This window comes from Elephas maximus, chromosome 4 (genome assembly GCF_024166365.1).
Source record: "Elephas maximus indicus isolate mEleMax1 chromosome 4, mEleMax1 primary haplotype, whole genome shotgun sequence".
NCBI lineage: Eukaryota > Metazoa > Chordata > Mammalia > Proboscidea > Elephantidae > Elephas > Elephas maximus.
The window spans coordinates 185,841,427-185,853,855 of NC_064822.1; the positions used below are offsets into that span (position 1 = coordinate 185,841,427).

The window sequence follows — 12,429 nt, forward strand, 5'->3', positions numbered from 1 at the left end:
TATGCAGCCCTCCGTGAGATGACATTTTAAGGGGAGTGTTTTAGACTCTGCAAGAAAGGTGTCACGTAAACTTAAAATAATGGTAATTCCTGAATTCATTTATTTAAAAAAGTTTTATAGTAGAAATAGGTTGTTCCCTTTCCTTTCTTTCTTCAAGGCCAATAATGACAGCTTCATTTTAAACGGTTTTCAACTTTCGGTGTGGTGAAGACGAATCCCCGCGGGTTCTAAAAGCACACCGCTTTGGGCGCAGCTGAACACGCTCCAGGGTCCCGGCGCCCCACACCAGCCCCCCGGGGCCGCCGTTCGCTCTTAGAGTGCGTACGTTCGGTCCGCGCAGGCGCATTACATAGGCAGTCGTAGCCTTCTCTTCCAAGTGCGCTTGCGCACAATCTGCGCGGGAAAGCGTCCCGCGGCGGCGGAGTGCGATCCCGACATGGCTGTGAGGGAGAAGGCGGCGGCTCTCCCAGGGCCCGAGAGGGACGAGGAGGCGGCGCTGCTCTTCGAGAGGGCCCATTACCGGCACGACCCGCGCTGGCTGCTGCCGGTGCCCCCGCGCCTCTGCCTGGCCTGCGCGCTGGAGCTGCTGCCGGAGCCCGGCGTGTCGGTGCGCGCGGCTCCGTCCTCTGACGAACCCTGCCCAGGCACTCCCGTCACCAGACAGGGCCGCCACGCGCCATATCTGTCCCCTTAACCTGGGCTCACCACCCCCGAAACTAAACTGGGCCTAGCCGCCTTGTTCACTCTGCCCCTAACTAAGCCAGGCTTGTCCCCCTCACCCGACTGACCCTTCCTTGCTAAACCTCCCAGCCCCTAGTCTACCCTGCTGGGGCCCTACTCTGGACCAAGGCATCCCCTTTCCAAGCTGTCGCTCCAGATTGGGATCCCCCCCCACACTCCCCCACCAAGCCTCCCTGGCACCTGCCGAGCCATTTCTCCAGGATTTAGCCTTAGCTCGAACTCGCTCCTCTTCAGGCCCCACTCGGCGGCCAGGCACAAACGCAGTGGGGGCTTCTCATTCCTTTCAGATAGATACCTGCGAGTGTCCATGTGAAGGAGGGGGCTGTCTTGGCCCCTGTGATGGCAGGATCAAGGGGTGGACGTTAGAGCAGGCAGAAGAGGGTGAACGGGAAGAAGACCTTTCTGACAGGCAGAGCTGGCTCAAACATGGGCTGCCTGTTCCCTCAACCCCATCCATCTTTTCATCCAAGAAGAGTTTGGGAGATCACTTTTCCCATTACTGAGGGGAATTTATGTCTTGCGGGGGGGGGGGGTGTTGGACTAGATCAGTGGTTCCCAAACGTTTTGATCTCAGGATGCCTTACAATTTTAAAAGTTACTGAGGACCCCGAAGAGCTTTTCTTTATGTGGGTTTTACCCATTGATATTTATTGTAATAGAAATCAAAACAAAATTTTAAAATAGCTATTAATTCGTTAAAAATAATAGTAAATCCATTAGTTAATAGCATTAGTAATTTTTAAAATAAAATAACTATGTTTTCTAAAACAAAAAGGATAGTGAAAAGAGTGGCATTGTTTTGCATTTTTGCAAGTCTGTTTAATGTCTGACTATAGAAGACAGCTGGATTCTCATCTGTTTCTGTACTCAATGTGTTGTGATATCACGTCAGGTAGTCTCTGGGAAATTCTGCTGTACGCTTGTGGAAAAGGCAAATAATGTTTTATTATGGAAATGATTTTGACCCTGTGGACCCCTGAAAAGGTCTGGGGATCCCCAAGGATCCCTATACTACGCCCTGAGAAATGCTGGGCTAGTTAATAATCTCTGAAGTTTCTGTAAGGCCAGAGGTTTTGAGGCTACTATTCTTGGATTGTAAGACAGGGATATAGAGATGAATAAAACAGTGCAGAAAGAGAAAATATGAGCACATTACTGGACGTTTAGAACATGGACATGTTGTTTGTGGTCAAGGACCGAACAGTTTAGGAGGGAAATTAGGAAAGACTTCTTAGAGGAGGAAGGATTTGAATCAGTCTTGAGAAGATGGGTGAGATTTGGCCTAGAGGGGATGGGGCTGCTGATTTCAGTAGGCAGCTATTAGCAGGGATGAGTTTAGGGGATAATCAGAGTGTTTGAAGGGAAGTTGTGGGAGGTAAGATTAGAGAGCCAGGCTGGGAACAGTTGACTGAAGTGTTTGAATCCAAGCTAAGGAGCTTGGCCTTAATCAGGTAAAGGAGACTCACTGAGATTTTTTGAGTAGCTTATTTAGAGTATTAGCTTAAACTTTTATGTAGGATGAATTGAAGGGAAACTGGAGACTTGCAGTGATTGCAATAAGAGGCAATAAGATATGCAACTTTACATTTGACTGAATGCACTTTTCTTGAGTGCACCTCCTGGAGCGGGTGATGTAATCAGCTGTACCTGTGTTCCTGTCCTATCCTCAGTGCTCACTCATTTCTTGAACTACCGTTTGCTACTGCCTTGAGCACTTTGCACTGCACTCCCCAGTTCCCTGCAGGGGAGGTGATTTGAGCATGAGGGTTTATGCCTATCTTGAATGGAACGGTGCGTTTTCTTTACCTACCTCTCTGAGGCTCTTGTGCTGTAAGTTATAAGTTAGATGATTCCACCAGTGCAGCTCCCCCAGACTGTTGAAGTGGAAAGAACACTGACCTTGGGCAAGACCTGGACTTAGATTTGAGTCCTTGGGAAAGTCTCCAAGCCTCAGTTTTCTCATCTCCAAAATGGTGATGATGTCTGTTTTTGCTTCACTAACTTGTTAGGCTTACATGAGCTAGTGGAGAAAAGAGTGATTTGTGAACAGTAAAAGTGCTATGCAAAATAGGATGTTAGGACCCTCAGCCCATGTATAATGCTCTATGAATAGGTGGATTCCTGTGTGTGAATTATGCTCTTTTCCAAAGGACCTTCAGTGAGTATGGATCTTACCATAGTCGAGATGATTCCTCCAGTGCCATCTTGTAATTATATTTGGAAATCGCAATTGATCGGGTTCAGCATGGTTGAGAGCTGGTTGCTATTGAAGAATATTTTTCTCCTTCTTCCCCAAGTTGGTACGCAAGAAACATGTGTTGTCCTGTTTCCGAGATGCCCTCATGAGGCACACCTCCCTCATCACGCAGCTGGTGGCTCAGGACCAGAGAGTCTGCATCCACTTCATAAGCACACTTTTTGGTGAGTTTGAAAAGGAAAGCTTGGCGTGAGTTTTGTGTGTATAAAGTGGTCTGTTTTTGGAGTCTTGGAGAAACAAGTAAGATTTTTCATAATTTAACTTATTAGCAAATTATTTTGTAATAATGGTGAACATATGTCCCCCTTTCTAAGATACGCATTATATGGTAACTGGTTTTACTGGAGCTAAGAGGTTAGTAAAAGTGTGAAGATAAATATGGGAAATCAGTGAGCCTTCAAAGAGACAAGTGTGTATGGTCTTTGCACTGGATCTTAGTACAGCTTAGGTCTGGACTGAAGTCTGCCGATCTGGGTGTGACCCTGATAAGTCACTCACTCCCCCCTCCTGTGCCTTTGTTTCTTCATTTGTAAAATGAGATGTATTAAATTTTATCTCACGTCTTTTCTTTTAATATGATTATAGTGTCCTATGGAATGAGCATTTTTGGGAGGACGGGAAATGTTATGGATTGAATTATGTCCCCCCAAAATATGTGTTGTAAATCCTAACCTCTGTGCCTGTGGTTTGGAGCCCTGGTGGCACAGTGGTTAAGTGCTTGGCTGCTAACCAAAAAAGGTTAGCAGCTCAAATCTACCAACCGCTCCTTGGAAAACCTATGGGGCAGGTCTACTCTCTCCTGTAGGGTGGCTATGAGTCAGAATCGACTTGACTTGATGGCCACAGGTTTTTTTTTTTTTTTTTTTTTATGCCTATGGCTAGAATCCCATTTGGGAATGGGTTATCTTTGTTATGTTAATGAGGCAGGATTAGTGTGGGGTATATTTTGAGTCAATCTTTTTTGAGATATAAAAGAAATTAAACAAGCAAGCAGAGGTGAGATGGGATAAGACAGTTGCCAAGACATATGGAGATCTCCAAGGAATCAGGAATCAGAAGCTGGAGGCAAAGACCTTCCTCCAGAGCGACAGAGAAGGAAAGCCTTCCCCAGAGCCAGCGCTCTGAATTCAGCCTTTTAGCCTCCTAAATTGTGAGAAAATAAATTTCTGTTTGTTAGAGCCATCCGCTTGTGATATTTCTGTTATAGCAGCACTGGATAACTAAGACAGGAGGTAAGTCATATTGGGTGTTTTTCTGTGCTAGAGGCTTTTCATGCTTTTAATTGCCAAGACGGCCCTTTAAGGGAGAGATCCCTAAGGCTCAGGGAGATTAAGCTAACACATGGCAGAACCTGAATTTTACCCCAGGTCTGTTACAGATTTCAGATCATACAGTTTTCCTCCGGAGCTATACCGACAGTACAGGAGCCCTAGTGGTGCAGTGGTTAAGCACTCGGCTGCTGTCTTAATCTAGTGCTGCTATAACAGAATACCACAAGTGGATGGCTTTTACAAAGAAAATTTATTCTCACAGTTTAGAAGGCTAGAATTCTGAATTCAGGGCGCCAGCTCCAGGGGAAGGCTCTTTCTTTCTGTTGGCTCTGGGGGAAGGTCCTTGTTATCAGTCTTCTCCTGGGTCTAGGATTTTCTTAGCACAGAGACCCCAGGTCCAAAGGACATGCTCTGCCCCTGACTCTTCATTCTTGGTGGTAGGATGTTCCCCCTCCTCTCTGCTCGCTTCTCTCTTTTATATCTCAGAAGAGATTGACTTGAGATACAACTTAATCCTGTAGATTGAGTCCTACCTCATTAACACAACTGTCTCTAATCCTGCCTCATATAAGTTAGGATTTGTAATATATAAGTAATTATATAAGATCACAAAATGGAGGACAACCACATAATACTGGAAATCATGGCTTAACCAAGTTGACACACATTTTTGGGGGATATAATTCAATCCATAATCCTGCTAACCAAAAGATTTGAACCTACCAGCCACTCTGAGGGAGAAAAATATGGGAGTCTGCTGCTGTACAGATTTACAGTCTTGGGAACTGTCATGAATTGCATTGCGTCCCCCAGAAATATGTATATGAATTTGGCTAGGTCACGATTCCCAGTATTGTGTGATTGTCCAACATTTTGTCATCTGATGTGATTTTCCTATGTGTTGTCAGTTCTGTCTGTGTGATGTTGATGAGATGGGATTAGCAGCAGTCATGTTAATAAGGCAGGACTCAATCTACAAGATTGGATTGTGCCTTGAGCCAATCTCTTTTGAGATACAAAAGAGAGACGTGAGCAGAGAGACATGGGGACCTCATACCACCAAGAAAGAAGAGCAAGAGCATGGGTCCTTTGGACCCGGGGTCTCTGCACTGAAAAGCTCCTAGACCAGGGGAAGATTGATGGCGAGGACCTTCCCCTGAGCCGACAGAGAGAGAAAGCCTTCCCCTGGATCTGGCACTCTGAATTCGGACTTCTAGTCTCCTAGACTGTGAGAGAATAAATTTTTCTTTGTTCAAGCCATCCACTTGTGGTATTTCTGTTATAGCAGCACTAGATAACGAAGACAGAAACTCTATGGAGCAGTTTTACTCTGTCCTTCAGGGTTGCTATGATTTGGAATCGACTTGATGGCAACTGGCTTGAATTTTTTTTTTTATATATATGCTGACAGTGCTTACTTTTTTAAAGCCAGGGTGGGTCTTTAAATTCTAAATATTTGATGCTGAGGGTAGAATTTAGCTGGGAGATTGCTTAAAGCTGCTGTTAGTTTTAGAATTCACAGTGTGCCTTTGTGGGTTTGTTTCTCTTTTAATTGGTAACTACTCCTTATTTTTCCTTCTCTACTCCAAGGACTGTTACGCAGCACAGAAGATGGGAGTGCAACAGACCTCTGTATTGAAGGTAAGGTGAAACTTGTATACTTAGCATTTGAAGCTAAGGATATTAGCCTGAATTGTAGCTCTGGTTATCTGAGACCTTGGTGAAATGGCCCACTTAGAGACAGAGAAAGAGAACTCAATTAGTCGTCAATCATTAATTTGACATATCTTTATTGGGTACCTACTCTGTGCCTATATCAGGCACTAAGGATACTTAGATGAGTAGGACAGGGTCCCTGCCTTCTAAGAATTTATAGCCTGGAGGAGAGATTGTCTGGTAAGTAGATAGAGCTGGTAGGTGCCATTACAAAGGCATGTACAAAACAATTTTTATTACATTTCATATTGGTTGGTTGGCAGTTGCCTGCCCATAGGTAGTGGTTAAAGCTGTGGAAATGCATGAGTTTACCTGCGAAGGGCTTATAAAGAAAGAAGGCAAGAGAACTGGGACGGGAGGATTCCAGCAGAGAGGTGAGAACTAGGGTCCAGCCAGGAAACAGAAACAACACCAGTTATATGAACAGAAAAAAAAATTTAATATAAAGAATTATTACATGGAATTACCATACCCATTACCACTGAGTCGATCCTGACTCATAGTGACCCTATAGTACAGAGTAGAACTGCCCCCATAGAGTTTCCAAAGCTGTAAATCTTTACAGAAGCAGATTGCAACATCTTTCTCCTGCAGAGTCACTGCTGGGTTCGAGCCACTGACCTTTCAGTTAGCAGCCCAGGGCTTTGGCCACTGTGCCACCAGGGCTCACAGAATTACCATATGACCCAGCAATTCCATTCCTAGGCATATACCCAAATGAATTGAAAACAGGGACTCAAATACTTGTATGCCAGTGTTCATACCAGCATTATTCACAATAGCTAAAAGGTGGAAATAACCCAAATATCCATCAATGGATGATTAGGTAAACAAAATGTGGTACATACATACAATGGAATATTATGTTATTAAGGGAGATATGATGATCCCCGAGGATGAACCTTGAAAACACTATGCTAAGTGAAATAAGCCAGACACAAAAGGACAAATATTGTATGACCCCACTTATGTGATGTATCTAGAATAAGCAAATTCATAGAGACACCAGGGTCTAAGGAGAGGGGAGAAGAGAGTTATTGCTTGAGAAGTATGGAGTTTCACAGAAAACCCTAAGGAATCCTCCAGAAAACTACTGAAACTAATAGAAGAGTTCAGCAGACTATCGGGATACAAGATAAGCATACAAAAATCAGTTGGATTCCTCTACACCAACAAAAAGAACATCGAAGAGGAAATCACCAAATCAATGCTATTTACAGTAGTCCCCAAGAAGATAAAATACTTAGGAATAAATCTTACTAGAGATGTAAAAGACTTACACACAGAAAACTACAGTACACTTCTGCAAGAAACCAAAAGAGACTTACAAAAGTGGAAGAACATACCTTGCTCATGGATAGGAAGACTTAACATTATAAAAATGTCTATTCTACCAAAAGCGATCTATACGTTTAATGCAATTCCAATCCAAATCCCAAGGACATTCTTTAATGAGATGGAGAAACAAATCACCAATTTCATATGGAAGGGAAAGAGGCCCCGGATAAATAAGGCATTACTGAAAAAGAAGAACAAAGTGGGAGGCCTTACTTTACCTGATTTTAGAACGTATTATACTGCCACAGTAGTCAAAACTGCCTGGTACTGGTACAACAACAGATACATGGAACAATGGAGCAGAATTGAGAATCCAGACATAGATCCATCCACATATGAGCAGTTGATATTTGACAAAGGCCCCAAAACAGTTAAACGGGGAAAAGACAGTCTTTTTAACAAATGATTCTGGCATAACTGGCTATCCATCTGCAAAAAAATGAAACAAGACCCGTACCTCACTCCATGCACAAAAACTAACTCAAAATGGACCAAAGACCTAAATATAAAATCTAAAACAATAAAGAGCATGGAAGAAAAAATAGGGACAATGTTAGGAGCCCTAATCCATGGCATAAACAGTATAGAAAACATTATAAAGAACGTAGAAGAAAAACTAGATAACTGGGAGCTCCTAAAAATCAAACACTTACGCTCATCCAAAGACTTCACCAGAAGAGTAAAAAGACTACCTATAGGCTGGGAAAAAGTTTTCAGCTATAACATTTCTGATCAGCGCCTGATCTCTAAAATCTACATGATACTGCAAACACTCAACTGCAAAAAGACAAATAACCCAATTAAAAAATTGGCAAAAGATATGAATAGACACTTCACTAAAGAAGACATTCCGGTAGCTAACAGATGTATGAGGAAATGTTCACGATCATTACCCATTAGAGAAATGCAGATCAAAGCTGCAATGAGATTTCATCTCACTCCAACAAGGTTGGCATTAATCCAAAAAACACAAAATAATAAACATTGGAGAGGCTGTGGAGAGATTGGAACACTTATACACTGCTGGTGGGAATGTCAAATGGTACAACCGCTTTGGAGCTTCCTTAAAAAGTTAGAAGTAGAATTACCATATGATCCAGCAATCCCACTCCTTGGAATATACCCTAGAGAAATAAGAGCTTTTACACAAACAGGTATATGCACACCCATTTTTATTGCAGCACTGTTTACAATAGCAAAAACATGGAAGCAACCAACGTGCCCATCAATGGATGAATGGATAAATAAATTATGGTATATTCACACAATGGAATACTACACATCAGTAAAGAACAGTGAGGAATCTGTGAAACAATTCATAACATGGAGGAACCTGGAAGGCATTATGCTGAGTGAAATTAGTCAGTTGCAAAAGGACAAATATTGTATAAGACTACTATTATAAGAACTTGAGAAATAGTTTAAACTGAGAAGAAAACATTCTTTTGTGGTTACGAGGAGGGGGAGGGAGGGAGGGTGGGAGAAGGGTATTCTCTAATTAGATAGTAGGTAAGAACTACTTTAGGTGAAGGGAAAGACAGCACACAATACAGGGGAGGTCAGCACAGTTGGACTAAACCAAAAGCAAAGAAGTTTCCTGAATAAACTGAATACTTCGAAGGCCAGCGTAGCAGGGGCAGGGGCCTGGGGACAATGGTTTCAGGGGACATCTAAGTCAATTGGCATAATAAAACCTATTAAGAAAACATTCTCCATCCCACTTTGAAGAGTGGCTTCTGGGGTCTTAAATGCTAGCTAGGAGCCATCTGAGATGCATCAATTGGTCTCAACCCACCTGGATCAAAGGAGAATGAAGAACACCAAGGACACAAGGTGATTACGAGCCCAGGAGACAGAAAGGGCCACATGAACCAGCGACTACATCATCCTGAGACCAGAAGAACTAGATGGTGCACGGCTACAGCGGATGACTGCCCTGACAGGGAACACAACAGAGAACCCCTGACGGAGCAGGAGAGCAGTGGGATGCAGACCCCAAATTCTTATAAGACGAGATTTAATGGTCTGACTGAGACTGGAAGGGCCCCGGTGGTCATGGCCCCAGACCTTCTGCTGCCCCAGGACAGGAACCATTCCCGAAGCCAACTCTTCAGACATGGATTGGACTGGACAATGGGTTGGAGAGGGATGCTGGTGAGGAGTGAGCTTCTTGGATCAGGTGGACACTTGAGACTATGTTGGCATCTCCTGCCTGGAGGAGAGATCAGAGGGTGGAGGGGGTTAGAAGCTGGGGAAATGGACACGAAAAGAGAGAGTGGAGGGACAGAGCAGACTGTCTCATTAGGGAGAGAGTAATTGGGAGTGTGTAGCAAGGTGTATATGGGTTTTTTTGTGAGAGACTGACTTGATTTGTAAACTTTCACTTAAAGCACAATAAAAATTATTAAAAGAAAAGTATGGAGTTTTTTAGTTTAAGGTGATGAAAAAGTTTTAGAAATAGTGGTGATGGTTGCACAACATTGTGAATATATTTAACACCACTGAACCGTATGCTTAAAAATGGTTACAGTGGCAAATTTATGTTGTATATATATATTTTTAAAAAGTAATTATTAACTAGGTAACTGAAGAGGCAAAAAGAGAACACCGAGTTTTCATGGAGATAGCGATCACGGAAAGCAGCTTCCACCCCTAGGGCTGGAGAAAACAGAGGGAAGAGATCGGAATTATTAAAACTTACAAGTTTGGAGGAGGGGCCCCACTGGCTGGGACCCAGACCTCTGAGGAGGGGTGACAACCAGATAGATGATGCTGGTACTTCTAGAGAAATGCAATGAGGCTGGATCTGCAAAACTCCCAGCTGGACTCAGCTGCCCTTAGGGGAGGGCACTGCCACTGCCAGAGTGCAGAAGTGTTAGGGTGACACTCACAGGAATGGAAAGTAGAAGGAAACAAATAGGAAGCCCAAACAAGAAGGAGCAAGTCCCTTCTTCCCACAGCCTTGCCATGTATGATTATTATTATCATTATTGTGCTTTAGGTGAAAGTTTAGAGCTCAAGTTAATGTCTCATACAAAAATTTATGTGCATATTGTTATGTGACCCTAGTTGCAATCCCTATAATGTGATAGATAGCACACTTCCCTTTCTACCCACGTTTCCCATGTCCATTTAACCAGCTCCTATCCCTTTCTGCATTCTCGTCCCACCTCCAGACAGTAGCTACTCATTTAGTCTCATGTATCTACTTGAATTGAGAAGGACACTCTACACGAGTATTATTTTACGTTTTATACTCCAGTCTAATCTTTGTCTGAAGAGTTGGCTTCGGGAATGGTTTTAGTTCTGAGTTAATAGAGGATCTGGGGGCCATTTCTTCTGGGGTTCCTCTAGTCTCAGACCATTAAGTCTGGTCTTTTTACATGAATTTGAGTTCTGCACCACGCTTTTATCCTGCTCCATCAGGGACTTTCTGTTGTGTTCCATCCTTTGAGTTTTAGTTTGTTTGTGTCTTTGAGTCTAAGGTATGTCTCTTGTAGGCACCATATAGATGGATCATGCTTTTTTTTTTTAATCCATTCTGCCACTCTCTGTCTCTTTATTGGTGCATTTAGTCCATATACATTCAGCGTAATTATTGATAGGTGTGAGTTTAGTGCTGTCATTTTGATGTCTTTTTTTGGTATGTTTTTCGCAGTTTCTTTGTTCCACTTAATTTTCTGTGCTGAATCATTTATTTTCTTTTCATTGTTGTTGACTTTGTATTTGCTGAGTCTTTATGAGTTTCTTGTTTTTTATTTTGATGTGTAGGATTGTTAGTGTTCTTTGTGGTTACCTCAATATATACCTCCATTTTTCTGAGTTTAAACCAACCTTTTACTTCTTAATATTTCCTTGATTTCCTCTCCATATGAAATTTCTATGACTACATTATTTACTCCCTCTTTTTTGTTTTAATGTTGTCATCTTTTACATATTGATGTCTCTGTTTCCCTATTTTCAGTGTTTTAGCTTTGATTTATTTTTGTACTTCCCTATCTGGGTTGATATCTGGTTGTTCTGTCCTGTGTTCTAGTCTTGGGTTGTTGTCTGATGTTATTGATTTTCTAACCAGAGGACTCCCTTTAGTATTTCTCGTAATTTTGGTTTGGTTTTTTACAAATTCCCTAAGCTTCTGTTTATCTGGAAACGCCCTAATTTCACCAGCATGTTTGAGAGAGAGTTTTGCTAGATATATAAATCTTTACTGGCAATTTTTTTTCTTCAGGGCTTTGTATATCATCTCATTGCCGTCTTGCCTGCATGGTTTCTGCTGAGTAGTCAGAGTTTTGTCTTATTGACTCTCCTTTGTAGGTGACTTTTTGTTTATCCCTAGCTGCTCTTAAAATTCTCTCTTTATCTTTGGTTTTGGCAAGTTTGATTGTAATATGTCTTGGTGACTTTCTTTTGGAATCTACCAGGTGTGGGGTTCGATGAGCTTCCTGGATAGGTATCTTCTTGTCTTTCACGATACCAGGGAAGTTTTCTGCCAACAAAGCTTCCACAATTCTCTCTGTATTTTCTGTTATCCCCCCCGTTCTGGTACTCCAGTTGCTTGTAGGTTACTCCTCTTGATAGAGTACCACATAATTCTTAGGGTTTTTTTTTTTTTAATTCTTTTATCAGATTTCTCCTCAAATAAACTGGCATCAAGTATCTTCAGTCTCTTAATTCTGACTTTCATTGCCTCAATTCTGCTCCTATGACTTTCTATTTAGTTGTCTAATTCTGAAATTTTATTGTTAATCTTTTGAATTTCTGTTTGCTATCTCTCTATGGATTCACGCATCCTATTAAATTTGTCATTATGCTCTTGTATAACCTTCTTAAGTTCCTCTGTTGCTTTGTCTGTGTGTTCCTTGGCTTGGTCTGCGTTTTGCCTGATCTTCTTCCTGATGTCTTGAAGAGCTCCGTATATTAATCTTTTGAATTCTACCTCTGGTAATTCTAAGATTTTCTCTTCCTCTGGGAGGTTTCTTGATTCCTTGTTTTGGTCATTTGTTGAAGCCGTCATGGTCTGCATCTTTATGCGATTTGATATTGACTGTTACGTCTAAGCCATCAATAAGTTATTATATTTATTTTGTTTCCTTACTATGTCCTAGC

The 12,429-nt window shown here is 42.2% G+C and overlaps 1 protein-coding gene across 1 annotated transcript in view; it reads left to right on the forward strand.

Moving 5' to 3' along the window:
* The first annotated feature begins 436 nt into the window (after positions 1-436).
* Positions 437-12,429, forward strand: part of MEI1 (meiotic double-stranded break formation protein 1) — a 124,230-nt gene continuing 112,237 nt past the window's right edge. The window contains exons 1-3 of the mRNA XM_049884513.1: positions 437-607; positions 3,039-3,162; positions 5,860-5,910. Of these exons, the coding sequence (XP_049740470.1) occupies positions 437-607; positions 3,039-3,162; positions 5,860-5,910 (346 nt within the window). The remainder of the gene's footprint in view (positions 608-3,038; positions 3,163-5,859; positions 5,911-12,429) is intronic.